This window comes from Vipera berus, assembly GCF_964194415.1.
Source record: "Vipera berus genome assembly, chromosome: 1".
In the NCBI taxonomy this organism is placed as follows: domain Eukaryota; kingdom Metazoa; phylum Chordata; class Lepidosauria; order Squamata; family Viperidae; genus Vipera; species Vipera berus.
Genome location: NC_138202.1, coordinates 314,148,895 through 314,163,752, shown reverse-complemented (window position 1 = coordinate 314,163,752; position 14,858 = coordinate 314,148,895). Strand labels below are relative to the sequence as shown.

Here is a 14,858-nt window from a genome sequence, read left to right as displayed (position 1 = left end):
ATTGCTTTTCAGCCATTAGTAACCCTTGGATCAAGAGATTTTATAACACTAGGTGAGTTTACTTCAATCCTTAGTGAAAGAAGTTTTAAATACAAATTTAAGGACTTTAAAATGTTTTTTTTTAGAATAAACAGCAAAAAACTACAAATGGACTAAAGGTCAAGATGGATATAAGATTTTGAAATTAATTATAAGAATCCTTCCTGTGGGAAAATGCTATTGTTTTGAATTCTTAAACAAAACATATCAGGACAAGACTTGGAAAGTAGGATACTAGAGGAAACCAGAAGGAAATAAAGGTTGGTTATTTATACTTTTCGATTAAATAAGAAGTGTGGTTAATTTTAATCTATTAACACAGAATGGACCAAAATACTTTGGCACTGGATAGTGAAGGATATTTGTGAACCATAGCCTCAATATTAAAAGTAAATCTTAACTTTTAGAGTATCTGCCATAATACAGATAAGACTGTTTTTAAAAGATGCTATAGAAGAAGAACAAGTTATACCGGGTTAGGCTTAGGATGAGACTGAGCCATAATTTGAAAGTGAATTTAAAAATGACAGCCTACAAGGATGATATGGAAAAAGATTAAACACTGGATATATAAATTAAACTGCTTGATATATTAATAATTAAAAGAAATATACAAATGTCAGATCAAAAGAGTGGCCCAGATAGCATTCCTATATTGGATTTACAAAGGAAACTTGTTAAAATTTTGAAGGATCAGGTAAAAAAAATGTAAAGTAATCAAGCTCTCATGAAATTATTTGAAGGGATAAAGGATACAGATTGTTAAAAGGAAGGGATGTGACATGCCTTTATTTGATCAAGTTTAAAATAGGTATGTTATCTCTGGTAACCATTACTGGATTTTTGCTGACATCAGAACTGAAATAAGCTTTTACTGATTTGTTTATAGATAAGAGATAGGATATGGGAAAAAGAGATCATATGTTATATTTTAAGAGAAGTGATAAACTACTAACATTGTTTATACTTGTGATAAAAGGGGAAGTCATTTCTTTGTATTTATCTTGGGCTATTTCTTTTACTCTACTTCTTATTTTTTTCTTATTTTATTTTTTTATTTTCTGTACAATTTTTCCTTTTTCAGTTTGTAAATCTTTTTTAACTGAAATGTTTAATAAAATTATTATTAAAAAGTCCCCTCAAAAATCAAAAACAGAAATCTGCTGAATAAAATTATTTGTTCATACAAGATTAAGTAAAGAAATTCTATGCTGGATAAGCCTAGGTAGTACAGTCTAAAATTTTACTCTCTACCTTCTTCATTCCACACAATATCTCAGTGTCACCTACTGTAATTTAGATGACACATCTTGTTACCTCGTTCTCCTCCGTTTCTGAAGTACTGTGTTCATGCTTCTGGCAGTAAAAACCTTCTTTCCAAGCTTCAGTGTCACCACAGTCACAGAAACCTCCTCCACCTGAAGTTGTCATCTAAAATATTATTTAAAATGGGCAAGAATGGGGAAAAAAATGCTGGTCAAATGAAAACACAAATAAACACTCATGCAAAAGTTAATAACTACTTACAGTTCCTTAGCCCTAGCATTTCCTAGGGAAGAATTGCAAGTAACATAACCTACGTGTGACGTTTTAGAATTAAAGCTTAAATTCATGGAGCAGAAATTAAACACTAATGTTAGGGGAAACAGGGGAAGGGGATCTTTCCTAGTTATTTTTTTTTCACATTACAGATTGTTCTTGACTTATGACCACAATTGGGACCAGAATTTCGATTGCTAAGCAAGGCAGTTTTAAGTAAGTCCTGCCCAATTTTATTTCCTTTTTTTGCCAGGGTTGTGAAACAAATCACTGCAATTGTTAAATGAATCGTGTAACTGCTACATGATTCCCGCTTCCTCTTTTGACTTTGCTTGTCAGAAACCAGCTGGGAAGATGATGGGTGATCACATGACCAGGGATGCTGCAACGATTGTAAATACATGCCAGTTGCCAATGGCTTGAATTTTGATCACATGACCATGGAGATGCCGCAAAGGTTGTAAGTCTGAGAACTCGTCATAAGTCACTTTTTTAGTGTCATTAAAACTTTGAATGGTCACTAAACAAATGGTTATAAGACAAGGACTACCCGTATTTTATGTCATGTTGGTGAAACTTGAAAAGCTGTATAGATATATTATTAACGATGAATACTAACGGGGAAGTTGGCTTCTTTTTCAACAACAGCTGCACATCGATGCAACAATTTCACTGACTCCAAAATCACTTTCCTAGTTGATGGAAAATGGCTGCCTCGTCTTTGGGTTACAATTGCTACCAATTCCTGGCTATTGGCAAAAAAGCATTTATCTCAGTAACTATGGCAAGAACCTCATTCCACTATGCAAAGTAAATGTGGTGATAAAGACAACAATTTAAGTTCCAGGAAACTTTACATTTTATTATTTATCCCAGAAGAAGACAACTCAGAATTTAACACGACCCTACTCCAAAGGAAGAGTGGACTTATAAATAATCAACTGCTAAACATTGATACAACTCCTGTACAATGCCCAAGTTTCCAATTTTATCAACCATGGGTTTTCAATTTCTCCTCGAACCAATACTACAACTCCACCCCACCCAATGAAAGTGTGCATATGTTTGTCTATGTCGATGTGGTTATATGTGTATATGTACGGGTGTGTGTATTCATGTGTGTATGTATGTGTTAACATATTTTAATGTCTATGTACATGCTCTACACATGCCAGGAGTCAAATTCCAAACAAAGTCTGAGGCCCAAGGAAAGAAATGCATGTTATATTAACTGAATTTCTAGTTATTAAAATTTTCTCTAAAATAAGGTATCCAATTTATAAAATTCCAATCTGCATATACCATGTATATACCAATGCTCTCATATAGACACATAAAATTACACATACATACAAAAATACCTCTCTACTTCTACAAATGCAACAAAAAATGAGGCTAGAATAGGGATGGAGACAACCTAAGAAGAAAGCTGACTACCCAAGGAAGGGAAAAGGAGGAAATTTATTATTGTTGTTATATTTTATTTGCTGAAATTATGAATTATGACACAATAGCTGGACAAATTATTTGGTGGTGAAAACTGTTTTAATCACACAGCACCACAAGTTAAATGCCTCTCCTTGAAATGCAGAGGCAACAGTGTCCTCCTAAAAATTCTGCTCAATTATTTAAGGATCCTTCTCAGATCATCTGCACACAGATCCAGAAGACATTTTTTTGCCACAACTGACAGCAAAGCAAAACAGAAATGCTTGTAGAAATGTCTTCTGTATATGAGCATTATATACAGATGATCTCAGAAGGTCTTTGACAGATGTGCAGAATTTGAATCTGAAGTGCAAAAGGATTTTTCAGATCTGACAGGGGCACCCTCATTATACCTGTCAGTTACTCTTTAAAGGTATGCCACCTTTCTCATGCCTTGCAAGTAGCAACAGCTTATTTAAAGAGCAACTTATGGTACAGTGAAGGTAGCCATGCGTGATCCTTGCACTCTTCAGACCCAAATACTACACACTTCTAGTTTTCAAAATAGCCCCAGTGAGCCTTTTGGAAGTCACAAGTGTATTTAGGAGCAGTATTTTTTTGGTTTTACTGGTAATGCCTGGCAATGATTTGCACAGCCCTATAAAGCATAAACTCAAAGTAAAAAAAGAATCACTAAAGTAATAAGCAAGCTTACTAACCCTATATCGATGCTCCCTGTGAACACTTCCCAGAAAGCATTCCATGCATAATACACAAGTTGAATCAACTGCACAATCTCTGATGGAGGAAAAAAGAAAAGGAAATGCACAAAAATACTTTAAATGCTCAAGAAAATTAATACAGTGGAAGTAATTCAGGCCATTCTATATTCATAGAAATCCTGTTCATTAGCTAAGGGTAACAAATGGGAGTAAAGGAGAGAAAATGAGGAGAGGGGATTAGACATATGTATATATGCACAAATGATTTTTGTCCTTCAGGCATCCATTTCTAAGAATAAGCAGCAGTATTTTTAACTATTTATGTCATGAAATTATGAGAAAAAGCTGGTAACATCAGAAATAGACAATATTTTAGCTAAAAACAAATAATTTTCTTAAAAGGCACAAAACATTATTACAGATTACGACTAAAGTTTCCATTGCTAAGCAAGATAATTGTTGTCAATTTTGCCCCATTTTACAACCTTTCTTCCCACAGTTATTAAGTGAATCATTGTGTTGTTACACATTAGTAATACGATTAAATGAATCTGGCTTCCTCACTGACTTTGCTTGTCAGAGGATCATAAAATGTGATCACATGACCCTGGGACACTGCAACTGTCATAAATATATGCCAGTTGTCAAGTGTTCAAATTTTGACCACGTGATGCGGCAATAGTTATAAGTGTGAAAAATGGTCATAAGTCACTTTTTTCAGGGCCGTTGTAACTTCAAATTGTCACTAAACAATTGGTCATAAGTCAAGGGCTACCTGTAATACTTTAAATAAGTTGTTTATTACAGGAAGTGTTTAAACTCTGTGAAACTGTGAAATGACATATACTCCAGGGGTGTCAAACTCAATTTCATTGAGGGCCGCATCAGCATTGCGATTGCCCTCAGGGGGCCGGGTGGGTATGGCCTGGGTGGGCGTGGCTAGAGTGCGTATGGCCTACTGGGTGGGCACGGCCAGCTCTACATCGTTCGCATCAAGGGTGCCTATGGGGGCCTGGGCAGGAGTGGGACAGATCTGAGGGTCTCTGGCAGAAGGAGGGTCTCTGGGCCAGGGCCAAGGCAGTGGGGACCGTTCCCTCACTGTTTCCAGGATGGCTTCGCGGGCCGCATGAAACCACTTCGTGGGCCGGATCTGGCCCCCCGAGCCTTGTGTTTGACATGTCTGATATACTCAATTACAAACATTTCTTGAATTGCAGTTTGGCCTGGATGTTATCTAAAACTCCTGAAATATGAATGACTTTGACTTTTCCAAACCTATAGCAATTTCTTAAAACCATTAAAAATTATAACTATATCAAGGTGGCCATTAATGGTTACGAGTTTTAGAATAAGGTATTATTTCCTAAGATACTGAGTTAATGGAAGACTTAATATTAAGACTATCTCCTACCAAATGATGCTAATCAAAAAATAATCTTTTTTTGTGTCTATTAGATTCCTTTAAAAATATTTTCAAAGAGTTGACTATGACCCCAATTATGCTAAAACTGCAATACAAATGAAGGTACATTTATCTATGTGGTATGAGTGTGTTAATCAATATCCCACTTTGGTTTGATATTCGCAAAATTGTTAATACAGGTAAGTCCCCGACTTATGATCATTCCTTTCGCAACTTTCAAAGTCATGACAGCATTGAAAAAAATGACTTGCAACTGGTTCTCACACTTACAACTGTTGCAGCATCCTTGCAGTCAAGTGATTTGTGATCCAAGCACTTGGTAACCAGCTTGCATTTATCACAGCTGCAGAATCCTGCAGTCACTTGACTGCCATTTGCAACCTTCTCAGATGATTTCCCACAAGCAAAGTCAATGGGAAAGCTGGCAGGGAAAGACACAAGCTGTGGTCCCATGATGTCTCATTTAATGACTGCACAAATTAACAATGAATTTTCTAATCCCAATTGGTCATAAGTCGAGGAATACCTATATTGAACAGTACAACAACCATGTGAATGTGCTTTTAAATTATATACCCCAAATTTGAAATTTATTACTATGTGAAAAATTATGGATGCATTCTACAATCATTAAATGGAAATAATTAACACAATTATTAAATGGAAAGATAAGATTATTCTGGACTCTTTTGGATAGCAGATATATGTATGCATTTACCGGTAATTGATGCAATGGATAGACCTATACATTGTATATTCAAAGTTAAAAGATTCAGTCAAATATTACGCTGAATAATATGATTAGCGTGTAATATAATGGGGTCGTGGGTTTTTGCACATGATAAAAATATTAATTTCGTGTTTGTATAGAATTCTGACATATTGACTTAATAATTAAATGTAAGTGTAAATTTACAAGCTTTCTAAGGAAATCACACTGTAACCTTTTCCTATAAGCGTAATTAATTGCCATTATGAAAATTCCCAGAAAAGATCAAATAGGAGTCAACTGCTACAATGCAACAAGTGGAGATAGTTAACACTTATGCATCTTTCTAAAATGACAATTCAATCCAATACAAAACTTCTGAATGGAATTCTATATTTATCATGGGTTATGCAAACAGACTTCACTTCTTCATAACTGCTTGAAAAATGAGAGTTTCGTCTTCTAATCTAAATCAATGTATCTCAGAAATAAAATAGAATTTAGGAATTAAGATAATTAAGAAAATATTTGGAAAAAATGTCAACCAAAACTTACTAGGAAGAAACAAAAAAGCATTATATTTAAAAGTAGATTGAGCTCTAACCCTAAGAAATGGATGGATATAAATCTAGTTCCTAAACATTCACAAAAGATCCCTCTCAAAGAGAAAATTTATTGTTTTGCCAAATTACTGGCCATTTCTATTCTAAGATCATGTGTTGGCATCCAGAGATTGTTTCATTTTCTATCCAAGTAGAAAAGTATGTCACTTTCTAACTCTACTTTTTTGTAACCTCTTTGGAGAACTGAAAACTTTTCAGGCTTTATTACGGTAATGGCTTCCAACTCCATGGTAGTAAATTTTTTTAGCTTTCATTCTTTGTTAAGTATTGCTGTTTCTGCTTATTTCTCATTAGAGCTATGAATCAAATATTTTAAAAACTGTAGTCTTTTTAAAAGTTATGATGGTCTTCCCACTCAGTCTCTTTTTATTTTCTAACATCTAGATTTTCATATTTATCTATATTAACAATCAGCAGAAAATAAATTTCATGCTATATATAAAAATGCATGAAATGCATTTATAGCATCAAACTACTATAAATCCAGAAGTATAAAATTTTAAAATGACTTTGTCTTTGATGCAAGATTATTATAGTTAAGATTAATGTAATTCTGAGAAAGGTGTATATATCAAAAGATCTTGTATTTATTTCTCATTCTAAGAAAATGCATATGCTATTACATTTCCTTTAGCAGAAATTCCTTTCTACCATACTAATTATACAACTGCCTGTTGAGAAAGATGGATTTATTTGCTCAACTTTAAGGCACATCCCAGGGTATTTTTATCTTTAATTATTAAGTAAAACAAGGAATTTCAGAATTCAGCTCTACTCTGGATCCAGCTTGAAAATTACTATATACCTGTACTGAAATCCTGGAAAGTATAAACATTATTGTTTGTATGAGAATATGTTTTAATACCTGCACTTCATGTTGAAAAATATATATAAATATAGCTTACTGCTAAGCTTGTAAGCCGCCCTGAGTCTTCAGAGAAGGGTGGGATATAAATGGAATTAAAATAATAAAATAAAATAAATATAGAAAGCATTGGGTCACAGGTATCATACTGAACATTTTACAACTGAAAAAGTACATACTGCCAATCTTAATTTTAAAATAACCATATATAAATGCGGTATCTGTGTAACATTTTGGACAAATTACATACTTTAAGCCACAGTTGCCTGTTGCTATAGAATATTTTGGGAACTCAATGACCCTTGCCATTATTTAACTGATAAAAAAATATTCTGTTCCTGTAAGGTGATAACTGCTTTTAAACCTGTCAGTCATACAACCTCATGGGTCAGAAGGTTCATAAAAAAGGATGTAAGATTCTAGATAGCCCTATGTTCCATGAAGCACAACACGAAAAATTATGATTTGATCTAATTTTTATTACTATTTTCATACTGATGCCCACTAATAGTTATTAAGTTCCAAAATACAATTTTATTAGCATATCAATAATTTTTTCCCTAATTATCAAGATACCATCAGGATTGTTTCAATAATATTACACATAACCATCATTTAACTCATTTTAGTAACATACCAAAGTAAATATGCTAATTTTAAAGGACAGTTTAAAATAAATAGTAGTTACCTGCAAGAATAGGTAGGTTCTCCAACTTTAAAAACCCGGCCACAAAGATGTGAAGGTTTGTTTGCTTGCTCAAGTTTTTGAAAGCCATAAGTAGGATCTTCACCACAAAGATACCATTCCATTGGGCCCAGAAGAACATGTTGTGCAAGCATATCTTCTCTTTCAGGGGCTGGATTGGGACCTCTGCAGTAAATTTGGGGCACATAATAGGCTAGGTGCTTATATATTTCTTTAGGAAGATCAGATGCTTGCAGCCAGTTCTTCAAGAAAAAAGTGAAAAAGTACAAAATTAAAATAAGATACAGCTACCCAGTTTTAAGAATAAAAGCTATTGATGGATTGAAAAACGTTAAGCTCAATATTAAAGCTGGCTTTAACACCCAAAATTCACAGGAATACTTTGACCATACTGAAATGCTCTGTACACCCATAAGTTGATGTCACCTATGTACCATACATTCTTGTATTTGAAGAATGTCAAATAAATTGTGTGTTTATATAAATTGTATACACTGTATAAATGTTGTGTAAAAGTAGACGCAAAAGGAATTCAAACTTGTGGTTTTTTAAAATCTTCCTAAGGATTTAACAAAAGTTGTTAAATTTATCATGAACCTATAAGCAAAAAAGCATAAGAATTGCCTTAATCAATCGAGACAATTACCAGGTACTCCAACATTTCTGTAAATGCTTCCTATCTTTTACCCACCACTCATATGTCTTTGGAGCTGGTCACAAGCTGGTCATAATGATGATGATCATATATGTAATGTGCAGACATTTTCCAACATTATATATGTGCAAAACCAAAAGATTCTCAAAACTTACATCTGGACCTTTTTCTATTTTTTTATTGCAACTAAAATAGTAACAAAAAATAATTGCTCTGCTCACCATACAAATAGATAGCTGCTAGATGCCCATTAAAATTAAAACTATTTTAAACCTATTAAAATTGTGGAAGTTCATCACCCTTCTTCTGCAAAGGCATTACTTGCATTTAGCTTGAACTTGTAAGAAACAAGAATGAAAAAGTTAATAGGGTAAGAGATAAAAATACTGTACCATGCCTATGTTTCTGCTTGTGAACTGTTGCAGTGAAATTCAAAAACCCAAAGGATAATAGGATAAAGCACCAAGTAATGGAATATCACGATAAAGCCTAAAAATAGTGCTGCTGTCACTCTTTGATCTTTCGATACCATAACATTGCAACTTTTGTATAATTGTGATAAGCAAGGATGAATTAAAACAACCTACATTCATTAAAAAACCTGCTGATATTTCTATGTAATTTATTACAATTTCATCCTAATTACAAAACATGATTTTTCCAATATACTGATTGACGTCTGTTAGTTTAGTTTGACTCTGATATCCTATATGCACAGCTCTCCTCTACTATGTTTTGCCAAATTCAGATTTTCTTAAGAGTTTTTTTTAAATATAATAATTAAAAAGATTCTTGTTCAGTCATAAATAAATTGGGTTTTTCTTAGGACCAGGATAAGGCTACAACTACTCTAAGTTCCTTTTTATCCCCAAAATCATGTTACCAAATTTTAGTAATAACAGCAAGATGATTTCTCACTAGATTTTAACAGAAAATTCAGGAATAAGAAATTGGTGTGTAAATCTTCTAGATGATTATAATTATTAAAATAATTTCTATAATTCAAAAATAAATTTTTAAAATGACTGAATATTCTAGCCTTCCCAACTCCATAAATATTACCATATGACTATTATGCTTTTTGCAGTTTTTGGCTGCCCTTCTGTGTGTGTGTGTGTGTGTGTGTGTGTGTGTGTGTGTGTGTGTACGCACGCACACACATACGCCCGCATGCACGTGCAGCCTTTGACCACAGGGGAAAAATTTATTACATATGAAGCATGAGAGAAATATTCTTAAAAACATGCCAAGTCCTCATTTTCTTTTAATGCATACCAAACTCCTAACACTCTTTTAAAACTAGGTAAAGCTATAATACCATTCAAATGTCCATAACAGCAACCGCAGAATACATTTCAGGAAAAATGAGTAGCCCATTGTAATCCTATACCTAATGCTTTTTAAAACTTAATATATCAGAAAACACATTTTTAGAATATGTGTCAGCTTTATGATAATGTAATATTGAAATGCAGTATATAATTATTTAGAATAAGTCCTACTAAATACAATAGAGCTTTATGTATAACATTATTGTTAATTGTCATGTAATTTACTCAAGAAATCTTGGCAATGGAAGTTTACTTAAAGATTTAATGTTGTATGCTACCGGAAGTCACTGTGCTGAATTGGATGGTTATATAAATTTGTTAAATAAATGAGAAATATTTACCAAAATAATCAGCTCTTCTCACAGTGTAACTTGGCAAAGAAATGGATAAACAATGATAAACAATGATAAATGCCAGGAAACACACATAATACAACCACATTACATAGTTGAACTTGTCAAAAACATACCAAAATGCTACAAAACATTACAAGTTTTCATCTAAGTACTACTATATCAAAGTTGTTGTTGTTAGTTGCGAAGTCGTGTCTGACACATCGCGACCCCATGGACAACGTTCCTCCAGGCCTTCCTGTCCTCTACCATCTATATCAAAGTAGCTGATTCAAAAAAAGGTGAAGAAAATACAGAAAAATCTAACCATTGGACCAGATCTCTTAAAATCTAACCTAGACTTCTATACACTAGCAGTAATGGCTCTTACCCTTTTAACAACAGTAACAGAACAATGTTCCCATCTAAATTAGGCTATTGCAATGAAGTACACAATTGCAGATTTTATATTACATAATTGTGAATTTAATTCAATAGATACTCAAGTCTGTTTTTTAATCCCATATTGTGCATAGTTTATACAGAAAATCAGAGTCATGGCATGTATTGAAGAAAATGTGCAAACCCAATTATAATTGGGTATTATAATATTTAATACCAACATTTTAATTTTCCACTCAACACCGTGTGTGTGTGTGTGTGTGTGTGTGTGTGTGTGTGTAAAAGCTACAAAATATTTTTCACACTTTAGTTCATACTTTCCTGTTTTAATGATCATAACATTTCACAAATACATATTCAACATATATTAAATATTAGTTTGCTTGAGAGGAACAATAAACTATTTTGATTGATCACTATAAAAATGAGTAACAGTTCCCACAAATATTCTGACAGATGCACTGCACACAGGATTCACCTGACTATGACCATAGAGAAATTCAACCTCCTCCTCCCTCCCTCTCTCTATATAAACATGGATATACATAATAATCACTAACACATTCTAATATTTAAAACCTTACAAATAGCTGAATTTATTTAACTTTGAACAAACAGGAAACTGATGCCTCAATAAATGAATTATGAGGCAACCAACAGAATTTACCAACTCTTTATTTTAAACATAAATCTTGACTAGTTTAAAAGGCTGATATCAAAAATAATTTGCTAATAAGTATATAGATTGAGAATTGTCCTATTGTGATGGAGTAGCTGGCCTGGCCTGATGGGTTTGGGTTTTATTATTGTTTTAACGTATTTTAACTTATTGTTGTAAGTTATTGGGCACTTTGTTTAATCTTTTCTTAATGTTTGTATTTTTGTATTTTAGTATTTATTGCCCTGTTCACCGCCCTGAGTCCTTCGGGAGAAGGGCGGTATACAAATAAAATTATTATTATTATTATTATTATTATTATTATTATTATTATTATTATTATTATTATTATTATTATTATTATTACTATTATTATTATTATGGAAGGGCCGAATTTTATTTATTTGCCCATACATCATAGCAGTATTTAAGAGATGAGTGCAGTAGTTTATTGATATGGGAGCAATCATCCTTCAATACCAAGCAAACAGTAAATTTGTAATTGGCATTTAACTATCCAATCTGCCCTTTAGAGCTGGTTGCATAAACAAAATAGGCCAAATGACCAGCACTGGCACTATTATAAAAGAAGATAGTGTTCTGATTATTCAGAACAAAAGGAGTTATTCAATCTGCCACTAGACAGTGCTAAGGATCTGTATTACATCAGCATTCCCCAAGCTGACATTTTCTATATTAATTGGGGCTACGTCTACAATATGGACACAGGTTATACTCACTGGAATATATCTGGTGAACAGCCAATTTCTAACATTTCCTCAAATAGTTTCAAATCAAAAAGTATCAGGCTATTAAATGCTTAATATTTTGAAGTAAACTAAAATAATTTGTCTTTGAAAATTATAGGCAAGTGATAAGTAGGGTGTCATTTATAAAAAATATTGTAATTGAATTTTAACCTTTAAATTATAAAACTTATTATTTTCCATAATAGACCAATATAGCAAGCATTGCAGAATGTTTACAAAATAATCTACATAGTTAATTAAGTATAAATGTCAATCAAGTAAATCAAATTCTACTGTGGGAAAATGAAAACATGGGATTACACTTGAAGTAAGGTAAATGGAGCACACTTCAAGTCATTTTTGGTTCACACTCCCCGTTTCATAGAGCACTATATCCTAAGACCACAAAACAATTACGTTAAAAGACTTTTTCTCTTTATATCCGTATTTACTGTCACAAGTTGTTCTAATATTAAAAGGTGTGTGTGTGTGTGGGGGGGGGTGTTTGGGAAAAATCATGACCAGCAACTGCAGTCTGCTGCAACTCCAAAATAAAACAAGCAAAACACTTCTTTCAATTCTCTACTTCAATCCTTGCAGGCAACAACCCACGTTTACCAATTCATTGAGATGGCTCAGTTCTCAGTCAACTCTTGAACCTAATGGCACAACAAAGACTGGAATATACTTACGATATACTGAGCACTGCCTACGTTTACCAAATGATAATTTATTTTTTTTGCCTCCCTAGCCGATCAAAGCAAAAAGGACTCGAAACCGTCTCCTTCCATCCCCCAAATCGCCTCTTTTGTAACCCATTTGCCTCCTCATTCTCTTCCTAAAGGGAAGCCACCGCTTCGCAGCCCTCTTTTCTGCCACCTATCTACTGAATCTCTCCCACTCGTTGCGAGCTATTCACACTCAGAAGCTTCCCTGGATCTCGTCTCTCCAGGACAGACCCCCGCCATCTCCTCCCTCCACCCGCCTATTTGTTCTAACTACAGGCCTGACAGCCCAACTCCTTTCGGCGCCCTCCCACCCTCGCTCCTCTACCATCCTTTGCTTCAACCCGGTTCTGACGCCACCTGTCTACCGTCTCCGTCCGTTTTTCGCTTCTCCTGCCTGCTACGCTTTGCTTGGAGCCCCGCGGCAGAGACAGGTGCCGCCCGCTGTTTCTGGAGAGGGCCTTACCAGGGCAATCTCCTCGGAGGAACATTCCAGGAGGCTTCTGTCAAGGGCCTGCACTTCTGTCTCCATGTCGGACGCCATCTTCTTCTCCTTCCCCCCCCCCCCTTCCACCTCCGTCGCCAAGTAAGTGACACCCGGAACCGGCCCTTGCCAGCCCCTCTATCAGGAGAACCCGTTTCCGTTTAGCTCTCCACCTCAATTCCGTTCCTACTCAAACGCCCTCCAGCTTGGGGAATCACCCTAGTGTCGCTTCCCTGCCGGAAGGGAATCCATTTTAGGATCGCGCGGGGCACTTTGGGAGATGTAGTTGCTCTGACGAAAGGAAGGCACGGCTACGGATAAGGGCTGCGAAACTTCGGACAACCACGGCTTCTGTGTCTTTGGGCTGACGTCTGAATGCTTGTCCGGATTTTCGCAGCCCCGTTTCATCAGTGCAAGGTGAAAACTGCTCTGTCATTCAGTGAGGTGACGTATTCCCACTTTCAACCGCCAAAGGGCCCTGTATAACGTAGCCCAGATGTCAAGTTGCCTTGTGCAAATAGTACTGTTCCACCCGCTTCGGAGTGGCTTCCTTCCTCGTTTCTCAAACAGAAGAGTTCATTCGAGAATAATAAATGGAAGTGCCTTTGCACATGTGTAAAGTGTGTAACTGAGTTCTGCTACGTTTTGTATTTTAGTCTGCATCTGCCTAAAATATTACTCAAAAACATACGGCGCTTCTAATACACTTGGGCAATTATTCAGCAGGCCCCTTTTCAGAATACTCCATATTTCACCACAAGTTGACATGCTTGATCTAGTAGTTGGACCTGTTTGCCCTTGGTCTTTTTCTTTGCCGCCTTGTGCATCACTGTTTTTGAAACCTTATTACGTATGAAAACAGCAATTTGTTATTTAATCCTGTAGGGAGCAGCAGCCTACCTGTATTCAAGTAGGCACATGCCATGTTACATAAGCATCACATATTACTGTGTATTATGGCCTACATGATTTACTTTTATGTATCTATACTAAGCCAGAATATAAATAATGTAATGCTTATATAGGAATGATAGATGTCTAGGTCCAGGAGACTTTATTCACGTCAGTGTTTTTCCTTCCAGGAAATTGCTGAAAGAATCTGGGTAAGATTAAATAGAGTTAAAAAGAACACTGATATAATTGTGAGAGATTTCTACACTATGCCTGAAATGTATTTCTAAATTAACTTACCAAGTTCTCAAGAGTGCATGATAAGACTTCAGTTATTGTGTTTATCTCCTGGAAAGCTGAATCACATGTCCAACAGATATCCCTTTTGCTGGTATTTGCATTTTGTAAAAAGTTGAAGAAAAAACAAGAAGGTCCCTAGTCTGGTCCAATACTGACTAATGATGTGGAATTGATTGAAGAAATGACAGTGTCAATACCTGTGAAGAAAGTAACTAAGGGGGAAGGGAAGAGTTGAAAGTATGTGCCTATATACCTTGGGCTTCAGGAACGTAGATTT

General features: G+C 34.9%; 1 protein-coding gene across 3 annotated transcripts in view; it reads right to left on the bottom strand.

Annotated features, from left to right (window-relative positions):
* The window catches only part of UBR2 (ubiquitin protein ligase E3 component n-recognin 2), a 75,669-nt gene extending 61,623 nt beyond the window's left edge, over positions 1-14,046 (bottom strand). For all 3 annotated transcript variants that reach the window (XR_014024597.1, XM_081313697.1, XM_081313696.1), the window contains exons 1-4: positions 13,373-14,046; positions 8,037-8,296; positions 3,726-3,804; positions 1,357-1,470 (exon numbers count right to left, since the gene is read on the bottom strand). Coding sequence is in view for 2 of the 3 variants with exons in the window: in XM_081313697.1 (XP_081169823.1) it covers positions 1,357-1,470; positions 3,726-3,804; positions 8,037-8,296; positions 13,373-13,450 (531 nt within the window). In the remaining variant the exon portion in view is untranslated. The remainder of the gene's footprint in view (positions 1-1,356; positions 1,471-3,725; positions 3,805-8,036; positions 8,297-13,372) is intronic.
* Between the last annotated feature and the right edge of the window lie 812 nt (positions 14,047-14,858).